General features: G+C 49.4%; 1 protein-coding gene across 2 annotated transcripts in view; it reads left to right on the forward strand.

The window, feature by feature from the left end:
- TMEM106A (transmembrane protein 106A) overlaps positions 1 to 16,437 on the forward strand; it is a 327,382-nt gene that overhangs the window by 103,229 nt on the left and 207,716 nt on the right. For both annotated transcript variants that reach the window (XM_069237770.1, XM_069237771.1), the window contains exon 3: positions 8,685 to 8,748. In XM_069237770.1, the coding sequence (XP_069093871.1) occupies positions 8,685 to 8,748 (64 nt within the window). The remainder of the gene's footprint in view (positions 1 to 8,684; positions 8,749 to 16,437) is intronic.

Consider the following 16,437-nt stretch of genomic DNA (forward strand, 5'->3'; position numbering starts at 1 on the left):
GCCTACTGCTTGGTCCTGGGGAGTGCAAAGCCACAGTCTCTCAAGTGGGTGGTTTGCCCACTGCTTGGTCCTAGGGAGGGCAGAGCCACAGTCTCTCAAGTGGGTGGTTTGCCCACTGCTTGGTTCTGGGGGAGTTCAAAGCCACAGCCTCCCAAGTGGGTGGTTTCTTCCACTGGTTCTGGAGGGGGCCTTGTGCCCAGTGTGCTTCATCCTGGCAAGGAGGGGCTGAGTGGATGCATATCTTGACTGGTTCTGGAGGGGGCCATGTGCCCAGTCTGCTTCATCCTGCCAAGGAAAGTGATAGTGGATGCATATCTCCACTGGTTCTGGAGGGGACTTGTGCCCAGTCTGCTTCATCCTGCCAAGGATAGGGGGAGTGGATGCATTTCTCTACTGGTTCTGGAGGGGGCCTTGTGGCCAGTGATGCTGCACCTGGGGTGTGGCAGTTCCCATTCCCTCACCTGGCTGTCTGAGGCACGAGATTTGCAGGGAACAGGCAGCATGATACTCCACGGAGGCAGATCCAGACTTCATCCGGTGGCGACTAAGGCTGCAAACTACTGGTAGTGCCGGTGCTGGTGGTGGTGCTTCAAGTGGTCGGGGGGTGGAGAGGGGTGTCCAGGCCGCCTCCTGCATCCCCGGATGGCTGCCCACTAGGGATGCTGCTGTTGACAGATGTATTTGCACCGGCTGGGCATGTGGCGGTGCAGATGGCGGTGCTTGTGGCGGTGTCTGCGGCGGAGATGCTACCGGTGCTGGCCGTGGTGCAGGTGGTGGTGGTGGAGAGAGTCACCAGGCTGTCTCCTGCAGCCTCGGATGGCTGCCCGCTGGGAATGATGATGCTGCTGACAGTTGTGGCAGTGGCTGTGCAGGTGGCGTGGCAGATGGCAGTGCCTGCGGTGGTGCTGTCCGTGGTACAGGTTGCGGGGCTGTCGGTACTGATGGTGGGCACCAGTCCCTCACCTGGACCCTCCGAGGCCTGAAATGCCCTGCCTTGGGTTTTCTTCCCCTTCCCCACCTTAGCAGATGCAGCTGGGACCTTGGCACTGGCAGCTTGTGTTTTTGAGGAGCCCTTGCTGGGTGGGTCGTGCTTCATGGTCGTGCTGCATGCTGGCCCCTTCTTCACCTTGGCAGGGGGCGGAATTGGTTGGTCTTTTGCAGTGGTCAGTGGCCCACTGCCAGCCCTGACGGGTGCCCCCTTTGATCCCCTGGGACTTGCAGGTACCACAGCGGGTGCTGACTTGGTGGCTGAGGTGCTGGCCTGGGATCTTGACACCCTGGCCCTAGGGGAAGGACGGGGGAGAGGCATAGGGAAGAGGTCAGTGTTAGCCAGGAAAAGTTTTTTAGACACACTGGGACGGGAAGATGGGTGTTTGGGAGTGGAGGAAGAGGGAGTGGTGGTAGGAGGTGTACGTCTGCCGAGTTTGGGTGAAGGTGCATGGGCTGGATGCTGTTGCGAGGTGGATGGCTGTTGGGTGGGTGTGCCCTTGCATTTGTGTACTTTGGGAGGAGGGCTCACAGACACACTGGGAGAGGACACAAGGGATGTGTGCATGGTTGTGGGGGTGTTGACTGCCCGTGAGGGGTGTGTTGTGATGGGGGTGCTGGTGATGAAGGTAGTGGATGAGGATGTAGTGCAATCAGGTGTAAGTGGAGATGCTACTGGGAGGGAGGTGGACAAAGAGGAGGAGGGGGACATAGTGGAGGCAGTGGATGTTGGTATGTTTGCATGGGTATGGTGCTTGTGTGAGTGCCTGTGAGATGAAGTGTGGTGCTTATGTTTTCCTGAGCCACTTTTGTGTGTTGATAGGGTGAGGTAGAGGGGATTGGGTTGGGTCTGGGTAGTGGAAGTTGGAAGGGGGGAGGCTGAACACAGGAACAATGGCTGCCATCAGTGCTGAGGCCAGAGCCTGAAATGCTCTCTGTTGGGCCGCCATGCCAGAATGAATGCCCACCAGGTATGCATTTGTTTTTTGCAAATGCCTCTCGACACCCTGGATGGCATTCAGAATGATTGACTACCCAACAGTGAGGGATCTTAGGAGGTCAATAGCCTCCTCACTGAGGGCAGCAGGGCTGACTGGGGCAGGGCCTGATGTGCCTGGGGCGAAGGAGTTGCCCACCCTCCTGGGTGAGCCGGCACTGGAAACACGCTGAGGGGCTGCTGGGAGGGCGGTGCTGGTAGGGGGTGGCGGCTGTACCTGTTGTTGGGGTGGGCACAGAGGTGTCCGCAACCACCAGGGATCTTCCATCAGAGGACAAGTCGCTGTCACTGGTCTTCCCTCCTGTCCACGTCGTGGATCTCCCCTCGCCCTCCGTCCTACTGGTGCCTTCCCCCATGGTGAATTTGGCCTCCAGGCCCATGTGGAATGCAGCTCCCTCCGTCGCCGGTGCCTCTGCTGCTCTGCCAGATCATGCTAATGCACATAAGGACAGGGTGACAAAACAAAAAGGGGGGGGGGAGAGACAGAGGATACACTTGGTCAGTGCCAGCAACAACACAACCGTTGGCGTACACAGCACACAGGGAGCTGCCATGTGCACTAGGCTATGACCAAACAGTCACTAAGATAGTCACCAGCCCATGAGGTACAATGCCTAACGCCAGCATTTGCACACCTGACACCCACAGGACCCTGCCCAGTACTAGATGGCCACTTGTACCATTGGAGTAGGAGTGCTTCAGAGCCTGCACACAAGGGACCTACCCTGCCATGATCGCCCTGGCCTAGGGGCACCCACAGCCCACATACCCCACCCAGCTAGCTCCTAAAGTGCGCAAAGTCAGGATTCAGAATCTGTACTTACCCCATTGTGGCTGCTGTGATGCCCTCAAGCGCCCATCCAACTCCGAATAGGCCACCGCCAGGATGCGGAACATCAGGGGGGGTCATGGTGCGATGGGCACCCCTTCCACGTTGGGAGGCCAGCCCCAGCTGGGCCTCTGCCGTTTTCTTGGTCCAGCAGCACAGTCCTCCTATCTCTTGTGGCAGTGGGTGCTCAGCCTGTGATAGACCCCCAGGGTCTGCACCTCCTTGGCAATGGCACCCCATATACCCTTTTTCTGGTGGGCGCTGACCTAGAGGGAAAAGACAGCGGAAAAGGAAATTACTTACCCGTCCGGACCGTCATACTCATTGCCCACCAGTTCTCACCCATGCCCTGACGCACATACCCTCACCACTTCTCATGCAGCAATCCGGCCAGGACACCTTAGCCCCCAACATATGGCTTACATCCACACCACTCCAAACATGCATTGCCCACACATCATGCTCACTGTGTACTCACCTGTTTGTCTGGAGTACCATAGAGTAACGTGTATTGGGGTAGGACCCCATCCACCAGTTTCTCCAACTCCTCCGCAGTGAAGGCATGGGCCCTTTCCCCAGACACTCTAGCCATTGTCACTTCCAGACTCAGGTCACAGCAGCACTTGCAGTGTAGGTCCTCTCCTGTTGACGGTCAGGTAGCAAGTGAGTGAATAGATTGAAAATGGCTGTGACGTCCGCGGTGGTGCGTACCGTCACCGCCAGCGTACATCGCCATTGGCTCCTGGAACCCATAGTGCCCAATGATAACCAATGCGAAGTTGTGCGGCAGTCATCGACCGCCTACCGCTACGGAGCACTACGCCAGCGCAGTTTCCTCATTTCCCCTTGTCCCTCCTCACAGGTCAGGCAGCCGCCATTTCAGGGGGGCATATGGCATGGCACCCAACTGTGTCACAGCAGACATTGGCACATCAACTGATTCTCGACTTCACATACTGCTTCTGTGACGTAAATTCAGCAACATTTGTGCCATCTGTGTTGAAATATGACCTTCTGCTCACCGTTTTCCTCCATAGGCTACAACCGCTGAGGCAGATGATGAGATGGCGGCATCCTCCGGTGTACAGACCCCTGGTGGATCTGTCAACAATGGACGACAGACACATCATCATCATCGTCATCAAACACAGACTTGATTGTGCCTCAATCCAAGAACTGCGTGCCCAGTTGGAGCCCGACCTGATGTAAGCTATCCGTCAGCCCACAGAAATCCCCCCTCTAGTGCAGATTCTGTCAGTGCTGCATTTTCTGGCAAGTGGTTCCTTTCAAACTACAGTGGCCATGGCATCAGGAATGTCTCAGCCAATGTTCGCCAACGTGTTGACCAGAGTGTTGTCTGCCCTGCTGAAGCACATGCACAGCTACATCGTGTTCCCCCAGGTGGATGATTTGGCCACAGTGAAAGCTGACTTCTATGCCCTGGGACATATCCCCAACATCATTGGTGCCATTGATGGTATACATGTGGTATTTGTCCCCCACCCCCGAAGAAATGAACAGGTTTACAGGAATAGAAAAACCTATCACTCAATGAATGTGCAAATGGTGTGTTTGGCGGACTAGTACATCTCCCATGTGAATGCCAAATATCCTGGCTCTGTGCATGATGCCTATATCTTGAGGAATACCAGCATCCCTTAAGTAATGGGACAACTCCAGAGGCACTGGGTGTGGCTAATAGGTGAGCCCAAAGTCCCCACACAGTATAAGGTGTGGTCTGAGTATGGGGTTGTCCCTAAGGGTTAGTGTGTGTCTAACAGTTGTCCCTCGATATTTGCAGGTGACTCTGTTTACCGATACCTCTCATGGCTACTGACCCCAGTGGGGAATCCCAGGACAAGGGCAGAGGAACGTTAGAATGAGGCACATGGGCGTACAAGGAGGATTATTGAGAGAACCTTCGGCCTCCTGAAGTTCAGGTTCTGGTGCCTCCATCTGACTGGTGGATCCCTGTACTACTCGCCCTAGAATGTGTGGCAGATCATCGTAGCATGCTCTATGTTGCACAACCAACCCTTGAGACATCAGGTGCCTTTTCTGCAGGAGGATGATCCTGGAGATGGTCTTGTGGCAGCAGTGGAGCCTGTAGACAGTGAGGAAGAGGAGGCAGAGAAAGAAGTTGTGGACAAAAGAACAAACATTATACAGCAGTACTTCCAGTGACACACAGGTAAGCGACTGTAACTCAACTTTACATTTCAGTAATCTTTTGGACATTGTACATGGCAGGCTCTTACCCTCTGTCTATGGACACTGACTGTACCCTTTGAATTCTCTATTGTCAGATCTGTGTGCCCCATTCTAGCTCCTGCTATATGTACTGCTACCCACCAAAGGTCGTCCTGCAGTATATTTCATTGAACATATACATTGCAATGCTTTGATAATGTTGTACTAATACATTTTTCGAATGATTACACTGACTCCAGTATGGTGTATGTTTCAAGGGTGTTTATTTTTGTGCCAGTAAGTATGGGAGTATGTGCAAGGGGCTGGGGTGATGGTGGAGGAATGTCCAGTTAGAGTCCAGTCTATTTGTATCACAGGTGCATTGTCCAATGGGGCATAGGAAGTGGAACAATGGCAGTTCAAGGTGGACAGGGTGGCGGAGTGGGACAGAAGGGTGATGATTGGGAGAGTCTTATTTCCTGGCAGGGGTCTTGGCAATGTTCTGTCTTCTGCGTGGATCGCAGGGACCGTCCTTCTGCAGGCGGTGGGGGTGCTAGTGGCCTGTTGGTCCTGTGGGTGGGCCTCCTGTCCACTAGCGCCGGCAGAGGAGGAAGGCTGTTCCTCGGTTTGGCTAGTGCCAGGCGCCCTTTGTTGTACCACTGCCTCCCTCATGGTCTTGCCCATGTCAGCCAGCACCCCTGCAATGGTGACCAAGATGGTGTGTATAGGTCCTCCCTGATCCCCAGGTACTGTTCCTCCTGCAGCCGCTGGGTCTCCTGTAACTTGGCCAGTACCTGGCCCATGGTCTCCTGGTAATAGTGGCATGCTCCCATGATGTTGGAGAGTGCCTCGTGGAGGGTCGGTTCCCTTGGCCTGTCCTCCCCCTGTCGCACAGCAATCCTCCCAGCTTCCCTGTTGTCCTGTGCCTCTGTCCCTTGAACAGTGTGCCCACTGCCACTGACCCCAGATCCCCGATCATCCTGTGTATGTGGGGTTGCCTGGGGTCCTCGTACTGGTGGACACACTGCTGATTGACGTGTCCTGGTGACAGTGGCATGGGCCCGCTGGGTGGGTGCTATGCGGGTGTTTCCGGAGGGGGGGAGGGTCTGTGGTGGCAGGGTAACCGACAGTCCAGAGGTCCCTGATGGGCCAGGTTGGTCATCCTGATCCAGTAAGCTGCTGTCATCACTGTGGGCCTCTTCGGGAGGTGGGGGACTGGATGTAGCTGACACCTCCTCTCTGGTGAGGTTGGGTAGGGGTCCTGTTGGGATGAAACTGTATTGTTAATGTACCTGCATGTGCCATCTTGTGCATGGTTGTGTTTCCCTGTGTGATTGTGCTTTCCCTGTCGGCCTGGCCTCTTGTGAGAGCTGATTTTGTGGGCTGGGTGAGTCTCTCTTTTGGGCATGCTGGGGTGATGGGTGCCCATGCAGGTCTGTGAGTAGTGTCCATGCATTGTTGTTGCATGCAGGGCTTGGTATTGGGATGGTTGGGTTGTGCTAGTGGGGTATATGTGAGTTAGTGGAATGATGAAGTTGATGGTATGGCATGCAGGTAGGGTGGGGGATATAGTAGTAAAGATTTGACTTACCAGAGTCCAGTCCTCCTGCTACTCCTGCGAGGCCCTCAGGATGCATGATTGCCAAGACTTGCTCATCCCATGTTGTTAGTTGTGGGGGAGGAGGTGGTGGTCTACCGCCAGTCCTCTGTACAGCAATGTGGTGTCTTGAAACCACGGAACGCAGCTTCCCCCGTAGGTCATTCCACCTCTTCCTTATGTCATCCCTGGTTCTAGGGTGCTGTCCCACGCCGTTGACCCTGTCCACGATTCTCCGCCATAGCTTCATCTTCCTTGCAATGGATGTTTGCTGCACCTGTGATCCGAATAGCTGTGGCTCTACCCAGATGATTTCCTCCACAATGACCCATAGCTCTTCCTCTGAAAACCTGGGGTGTCTTTGGGGTGCCGTGGGTGTTGTGTGAGTGGTATGTGTGAGGTGATGTGTTGGGGTGTGTGCTGTGATGTGCATGGATGGTGTATGGGTGATGGTGTTCTGTGCCTCTGATTGAGTGTGTGCTCCTGGCTTGTCTCTCTGTTAGCTATCTTTTTTTCGTTGTAAGGGGTTGTGGTTAATGTGGGTGTATGTTTTTTATAGTAGTGTGTGGGTGTGGTGTGTATGTGTCAGGTGTGTGTAGTTTGAATACTCCAATGTGGTGTAGTTTTGTAAGTGTGTGTGTATTTTGAGCACAGCGGTGTGTACCGCCAATGGTTTACCACAGTTGAAAGACCGCCACGTTGATTCGTGGGTCGTGATACTTTGGGCATATTCCTGTTGGCGTAACTATGTGGGTTTTGCTGTCATCAGTTTATCACTTTGGTCTGGCGGACTTGTGTGGGTGTCGGTATTGTGGCTGTATTCTATGTGTGAGTCATAATACCCGTATCGGATTACTGCTGCGGTCACGGTATGTTGGCGGCCGTCGGCGTGGTGGTAGTCGGCATTTACCGCCAGGGTTGTAATGAGTGCCTAAGTATTCTAACTATGTCTGATCAATAACGACCAAGATGCTTCTAACACTGAGGGCACTAAAGTCGACCACTAAACTTAAGTCACATTAATATTGTACATTGCAAAATCATAGTTTGTCTGCCTAGCCACAATATGACTGATTTTGCGGTAATAGTTAAATCCTTAAATGTTAGCTAGGCCTTTTTAATACATTTTTTTATTGTAGTTCGCAATTTATATTTGTTCCTTGTAGCCATAATTTGGTATAGTAGACACTGAATTTAGATTAATAGTCTTGTAGAATGATATGGCCTTACATTGATCTTCATAAGAATTTATAGGGCAACTGTTGAATATTACTACATGTTATGTGTGCTCCTTCTCCAGCTGATTTTAGCACTCTTATGGGGAGCAAAAGGGCAACTGTTGAATATTACTACGTTATGTGTGCTCCTTCTCCAGCTGATTTTAGCACTCTTATGGGGAGCAAAATTGTGCCAAATCACAAAATGGGGGGAAGGAGGCACGTTTAGACTGTGTTTGAGGGACATTCATCCTGGCAAAAGGAGCTGTAACACAAAGAAGTACATTTGCATGAATGTGTTAATCGTTCCCAGCTCTGTTTTTCTCATGCATTTACTGTAATATATTGTGAGAATACTATCTTTACACTATTTATGAATAAATAATAGAATATACGTGAAAACCTTTCTGTGCTGCTTCTGAATCATTTTGTGTTATACAAACATTAATAATTTTGAGTAAGAACGCCCATATATGAAAATTATACAGTTGTGATTACTGATAACAATTTTTGTTTGCTGTATATATTTTGGCAACATTGGAATGAACTTTATATTGGGGAGAAAAAAAAAGAACATTGGAAGTATCCCTTCAATAGATTGATCATAGTCCAGAGCTGACTCTTTTATTTTATTTACCTTGAGATAGCATGAGGCCAGCGGCGTAACGCAAGCCCCTGTGGCTCAGGGGTGTTCCCAACCTGTTAGGGAGCCCCACATCCAGTCCACGTCCAATCAATATCTGTGAGATATGGTAGACCCCGGGCCCCCTATTCATATTCTGCAGGGAGGGGTGGGGCTTAATTTTGTGCTATGCCATTGCAAGAGGCTGATTGTGGCACTTATTGATAGTGTGATTTTTGTCTTAGATCAGGAAAGGGATTTAGTGGCTCTGATCCCATACAGTGACCAAAGACTGAAGCCAAGGCGAACGTAAGTACATAGTTTATCTTTTGAATATATTTTGTGTAAAGCATGTTTCTGGTTTAAGTTACACTGTTATTGAGTGAAAATTGCCGTTAGAAGTTTTTTGGATGGAAAATTAATGATCCTTTCAGTGCTAGTAGAAGCTAGAAGCACACCCTCGTACCCAGCTCTGCAGCAACTATTAGCATGTACTTTGCGCAGAACTAATCAGCAACATACTGTCCAGTACTAGGTCTGATAATATTCTTCAGGGCCTTTATCTTTACATCATAAGACAACGTCATCATATAAAAAATTGATTCTCCGTCATGGGGTTTAATATGATATCTATAAATGGTACATAAGTATTGCACACGTGTGGAACCCTGGGGCACTCTTCTCAATTTTATAAACCTAATGCAATAATCTAAATCAATAATAATAGAGTACATTTGACTGATAACACTGCCCTAGTAATCTGTTTTAAAAGGAAATGTGGAACGATTCGCTTATTTAAAATAAATACTGTTGAATAGTCACAAAATAAGCTGCTGTTTCAGATGGTTGCAAGACGCCCAGTACCGTCATGTAGTGCAGGGAGTCAACCAGACTGTTCATTTTTTCCCCACTTAATAAGCTTGGATCTTGAACACTGCTGCCTTTCCAAAAGACTATTTCTACTGAAAGCTTTTCTGCTTTTTTTTAAATTTTTTTTTAATTTTTTTTTTACAGTTACTCAATGTATAGAGGCGATTGATTTGATTCCTATTTTTCTTCTTTCTTTCCTAGATGTGAGCATTTTCTTGATGCTTGATGCTTGTTGAGTGTTACTCGTTTTTATTTGGAACTTTATTGCTTATTTTCAGCTTTATAACAAGGTACATTCATATTACATTAATCAAATCACTCTCTCCATATCATTTTCATTGTTTTCAGATCTCTCAAACCAAGAATAGCACATAGGTTGGTCTTACCTTCACCCCCTTAATTCCAAAGATCACAATCAGTTGATGGCATTAAGTGCTACTTCGTTTTGTGTCCTCCATTTGATGCCCCTGTGCACCTGGGATGGCTTCTGTTGGTGTCTGGCTCACCCATGTCACACTATAGTGCATTCTCCATTCATCATAGTGCATTCTCCATCCGCCCCAGATTTTCTTGAACTTCCCCAGACAACCCCTCCGTTCCTTGACCACTCTTTCCGCCTCTATACACGTGTCTGTGGCAAACACACACTGCTGTTTGGTCAGGGCCTGATGACAACTTCCCTCAGGTGCACTTCATCTAAGGGCATTATGTCCATTTCCAATGAGTGTCACAATTTCTTTAGTGTCAAGTTTGTTATTGATTGCGGTTGCAGACATTTATGAGACCGTCTTGGTGTTGAGCTCTTCTCCCGGTTGTCTGCCTTTGAGCAGGCTATAATCTGGAATCTCCGCACAGTTGATCCCTTCTTCCCTTAAGGCATATTTAATCATAAACATTTGCATGCCAAGTTTGGGTTTAGTTTAAATTCCCCCTGCATTGCTTCAAAAGGTTTTATCAGTTTTAAATCCGTCAGCTCTCCTAATGTCCATTTCGTCTATGGTCTCCGACTGTTGGAAACCTGTCCGTTTCCCCACCTCTTTCAACATGCGAACCTTCCTTAACGGAGTCAGTGTAGTTATCTTCCCCTGCCACCATAAGCATTGTGTGGCTTTATCCCAGAAATGCAGGATCACCCAAGCGAGCCCCATCAGGTGCCTAATAGGCCTTCCTGTATATGTGATGAATATATGCATGTTTCTCCATCTTTGTTCTCTCCAGCCTCCTAGCTGGGTCTGCCTTTGAAGCAAACTCTCAGTCACTGATGAGCTGTAACTGGGCAGCCCACCAATTTGCCTGAAATCTGGGAGTTCAGTACCCTGTTGTACACTGTCATCTCCAAGGCTTGCAATGCTATTCAAAGTATTACTATGTCCCAAAGAAGCCCTCAAACTGTCCTATTGATCCTATTGAAGTATGAGTTTGGTATGATGTAGGAGGTGCTCTGTAAGATGTACAAAGGTTTCTGGAGTGGAATAATTTTACATGTTTACTGCCCTCCCTGTCAGGGACAGTGGGAGCTTCCTCCATTTCTCCAAATCTGACTGAAACTCCTGAAGGAAAAACTGGGACATAGTACCTGTTACTTTGATCCTGAGATAGCTAAAATCTTCTGTTGACCCCCTGACTTTACCATATGTGTCCTCTTATGAGTCCATACATCCAGTACCCCTGCCACTGAAATACTATAATTATCTTATTTCCTGAGAATTTCCTGAAAGACAGGAATACTTACAGGGCTGCTGGGAAGGACATAGTGTTGTTCGTGAGGCAAAGCAGAATATCGTCCATATATATATATATATATATATATATATATATATATATATATATATATATATATATATATATATAAAAAAGAATTCTGGTTTCCCTGTGGTCTCAGGGAACCCCATTATGTCCACACGGTGTCCGACTCAGTGCCCCAGAGGCTCTATACATAGGACCTCATTATGAGGTTGGCGGGCCGACTATTGGCCCCGTAGAGAGGAGACTGCTGCGGAGCTGGTGGTTCCCTCCTCCCCCGGCCGATTACAAGGTTTCCACACGACTGATCAGAGGTTTCCGCAAGTCATCCTAGTGGAAGCAGTGCAGCTGCATTGGCATCGGTTCCTCATGGAGCCGAGGCCAATGTTGTTGCACAAATGGTACTCCCAGCACCCTCTGAAGGCACACTGTCTGCTGCAGCAAACAGTGTGCCTTCAGAGGGTGCTGGACGGGGGGGGTCCCTCCACTGCCTACGACTTGGTTGTGGGCATTGCAGGGGCACCCTGTGGCCCCCAGCACTGGCTTTCCGTTAGCCTTTTCATGGAGGGGTCCCTGCCATGAAAAGGATGGCAGAAAGAGAACCTGTGATCAGCATAGTAGCGGTAAACTCAGCGCCGCCGTGGCTGACCGCAACTCTGACCGCCGCCACCTCGTCGGGAACCATGTTTCTGGCGGCGGCCCCAGGAGTGCGGCAGTCAGACTACCACCGCTAATCTGGGGATCTTAATATCTCCAGACTTCTAATGAGGCCCATAGTGTGGAAAGGAGAGGGTTGAGTGAGCAGCCTTGTCTGGTGCCCCTTCCCAGTGGGAATGGTTCTAATAGCAACGGTGAAAGTAAATGGAGTTTTGTCAGGCCCTTGTATAACAATGCCACCTAGTGAGAGAACTTGGGTCCAAATCAGGGTCTAACTCAAGAACAACCAGTCAATGGAACCACATGCCCTTTTGGCATCCAAATACATTATGGTGGGAGATCATTTGCCTACCTCGCAGCAAAGAGCTGGAACACTCTTCCCCTCAAGCAGTCACCACTGCTACCCCAATTCAGGAAGGACCTTAAAACCTGGCTTTTTGACTGAAGCTCAGGGGATGTACCCCTTAGCCCCTTGAGACCCTTACGGGTGATTTGATATGGCCATTGGCTGCCTTGTGTGCCTTATTTCAGTGGCCCATTTGTGTAGTCTTCAGAGATTCAGCCTTGTCGCCTTCCCTTGCATGAACCCGATCTGTGTATCAGAGGGTTGTTTATTTGGCAAGGTGGATCGCCAGGAGTTTAGCTAGTAGTTTTGTTTTGGCATTAATTAGTGAGATGGGCCTTTACGACTCACATAGGTTCTTGGGCTTCCCTGGCTTATGTATAACTGCTATAGCTGCATGGCATAGTTCTGGTGGAAGCTCACCCTCCCTCCCAGTCTCCTGTAACATACTCATGACATGGAGTCACAGCCGTAGCTGAAGTTTCTATTACAATTCCACTGGCATTCCTTTAGGCCCCAGTGTTTTGCTGTTTGCCATTTGTTTCAATGCCTCTGTGAGCTCCATATGAGTGTGTTCTTCTTCCCGGGATTCCCTTTCTTCACTACTTAAGGTTGGTAATTGTAAGTTCGGTGGCATGTGTAGCTGCAGATACACATGCTGTGCACAGTCCGCCGTCTGGTGTTGGGCTCGGAGTGTTACAAGTTGTTTTTCTTCGAAGAAGTCTTTTCGAGTCACGAGACCGAGGGACTCCTCCCACTTCAGTTCCATTGCGCATGGGCGTCGACTCCATCTTAGATAGTTTTTTTTCCCGCCATCGGGTTCGGACGTGTTCCTTTTCGCTCCGTGTTTCGGGTCGGAAAGTTAGTCAGAATCTCGGGAAAATTCGTCGGTATTGTTTCGTTCGGTATCGGGATAGTTAGGGCAAATCGACACCGAACCTTCAAGAGCTCCGGTAGCCCTTCGGGGTATTTTCGATCCCCCGTCGGGGCCTGGTCGGCCCGACCGCGTGCAACACGAAGACTGATGGAACGGACCCCGTTCCGATTCTGTCCTAAATGCCACAATAAATATCCTTATACAGACCAACATTTGGTCTGTAACTTGTGCCTGTCCCCCGAGCACAAGGAGGAGACGTGTGAGGCCTGTCACGCGTTTCGGTCGAGAAAAACGCTCAGAGACCGAAGAGCCAGGAGGTTGCAGATGGCGTCCACGCCGACAGGACAACAACGGTTCGAGGAAGAGGAAGAAGAAACTTTCTCCATCCACGAGTCGGATTCCGAAGAATTCGACGTCGAAGAGCAACCAACCGTGAGTAAAACGTCGAAACAAAGATCACACGAAAAAACAGTCAAAGCCCAGGGGACGCCACTGCCAACAGGCCATGGCTTAACCCATAAAGTAGGTGACCGTCCATCGGCACCGAAAAAGGGCGAGCTGGTGCCGAAGTCGTCCGACTCAGGTCGAGACACAGGCACGCAGCAATCTCGGGACCGAGAGAGTGGTGCAGAAAAGGGTCGACACCGAGATAGCGGCACCGAAGCTGCTCGGCACAGAGACCGCGGCACCGAAACTGCTCGGCACAGAGACAGCGGCACCGAAGATGGTCGGCACCGAGAGGGCACGACACCGAAAAAAAGAAAGATCTAAAAGACTAAAGACTAAAGACACGGTTTCGGTGCCTAAACACCCGGCAACCGAACCGAAAACCAGTTCCTACTCAGAGGAACAATCACTGTCCTCCCAACTAAAAAGACACAGATTTGAGGAGGAATTACAAACAACAGAAGTAGATCACACGCAAAAGCGGATCTTTATCCAAAGGGGTACAGGGAAGATCAGCACTCTTCCCCCAATCAGAAGGAAAAGGAAACTTGACTTCCAGCAACAAGACAAGCCACCACAAGCACCGGTGGTAAAGAAGGTAACTCCTCCACCCTCTCCACCACCGTCAACTCATGTATCACCGGCACAGACTCCACCACAATCACCAGCTCATACCACCACGAGCCAAGATGATCAGGATGCATGGGACCTCTATGACGCTCCAGTATCGGACAATAGCCCAGAGTCGTACCCAACTAAACCCTCACCACCTGAGGACAGTACAGCATATGCACAGGTGGTAGCTAGGGCAGCCCAATTTCATAATGTATCGCTACATTCGGAGCCTATCGAGGATGACTTCCTCTTTAACACCTTGTCCTCCACCCATAGCCATTATCAAAGCCTTCCTATGCTCCCGGGAATGCTAAGGCACGCTAAACAGATTTTTAAGGAGCCAGTTAAAAGCAGAGCAATAACTCCAAGGGTGGAGAAAAAATACAAGGCACCGCCCACAGACCCTGCTTTTATTACATCACAACTGACACCAGATTCAGTAGTCGTAGGAGCAGCTCGTAAAAGAGCCAACTCGCATACATCAGGCGACGCACCACCTCCGGACAAGGAGAGCCGCAACTTTGATGCAGCTGGGAAAAGGGTTGCAGCACAAGCTGCAAATCAGTGGCGCATCGCCAACTCGCAAGCACTCCTAGCGCGATACGACAGGGCCCATTGGGACGAGATGCAGCATTTCATCGAGCACCTCCCCAAAGAATTCCAGAAACGAGTGCAACAAGTGGTTGAAGAGGGACAAAATATCTCCAACAACCAGATACGTTCTTCTATGGATGCAGCAGATACAGCTGCAAGAACAATAAATACTGCTGTGACGATAAGGAGGCACGCATGGCTGCGCACATCTGGCTTCAAACCTGAGATACAACAGGCAGTGCTCAATATGCCGTTTAATGAACAGCAATTGTCTGGGCCAGAAGTGGACACTGCAATTGAAAAATTAAAGAAGGACACCGACACAGCCAAAGCCATGGGCGCACTCTATTCCCCGCAGGGCAGAGGCACATTTCGCAAAACAACTTTCAGAGGAGGGTTTCGAGGTCAAGCCACAGAAGCCAGCACCTCACAAGCAAGACCACCTACCTACCAGGGACAATATCAAAGGGGAGGCTTTCGGGGCCAATACAGAGGGGGCCAATTCCCAAGAAACCGGGGAAAATTTCAAGGTCCCAAAACCCCTCAAAATAAACAGTGACTCACAGGTCACACAACCCCTTCACACAACACCAGTGGGGGGAAGACTAAGCCAGTTCTACAAATCTTGGGAGGAAATAACAACAGACACTTGGGTCTTAGCAATTATCCAACATGGTTATTGCATAGAATTTCTCCAAATCCCTCCAAACGTCCCACCGAAAACACACAATATGTCAAAACAGCATAGAGACCTTCTAGGACTAGAAGTTCAAGCATTACTGCAAAAAGACGCAATAGAATTAGTACCAAATCCACAAAAGAACACAGGAGTTTACTCACTGTACTTTCTAATACCAAAAAAAGACAAAAGTCTGAGACCAATATTAGATCTCAGAACACTAAACACCTACATCAAATCAGACCACTTTCATATGGTCACGTTACAAGACGTAATACCACTGCTGAAACAGCAAGACTACATGACAACGTTAGATCTAAAAGATGCGTATTTCCATATACCGATACATCCCTCGCACAGGAAATACCTAAGGTTCGTATTCAAAGGAATACATTACCAATTCAAAGTGTTGCCATTCGGAATAACAACAGCGCCAAGAGTCTTTACAAAATGTCTAGCAGTAGTAGCTGCACATATCAGGAGGCAGCAAATACATGTGTTCCCGTACCTAGACGATTGGTTAATCAAGACCAACTCGCTAACAAAGTGTTCACACCACACAGATTATGTTATACAAACCCTTTACAAGCTGGGTTTCTCCATCAACTATGCAAAGTCACACCTTTTGCCGTGTCAAACACAGCAATACTTAGGAGCGACAATCAACACAACAGAAGGGATAGCCACTCCAAGTCCACAAAGGGTTCAAACTTTTCACAAGGTGATACAAGCCATGTATCCAACACAAAAGATACATGCAAAGATGGTATTAAAACTCCTAGGCATGATGTCCTCATGCATAGCCATTGTCCCAAACGCAAGATTGCACATGCGGCCCTTGCAACAGTGCCTAGCATCACAATGGTCACATGCACAGGGTCAACTTCTAGATCTGGTGTTGATAGACCGCCAAACATACATCTCGCTTCTATGGTGGAACAGTACAAATTTAAACAAAGGGGCGGCCTTTCCAAGACCCAGTGCCACAATACGTCATAACAACGGATGCTTCCATGACAGGGTGGGGAGCACACCTCAATCAACACAGCATCCAAGGACAATGGGACGTACATCAAAGAAAGTTTCATATAAATCACCTAGAACTGTTAGCAGTATTTCTAGCGTTGAAAGCATTCCAACCCATGATAACCCACAAATACATTCTTGTCAAAA

The sequence above is a fragment of the Pleurodeles waltl genome, chromosome 6, assembly GCF_031143425.1.
Source record: "Pleurodeles waltl isolate 20211129_DDA chromosome 6, aPleWal1.hap1.20221129, whole genome shotgun sequence".
Lineage (NCBI taxonomy): Eukaryota > Metazoa > Chordata > Amphibia > Caudata > Salamandridae > Pleurodeles > Pleurodeles waltl.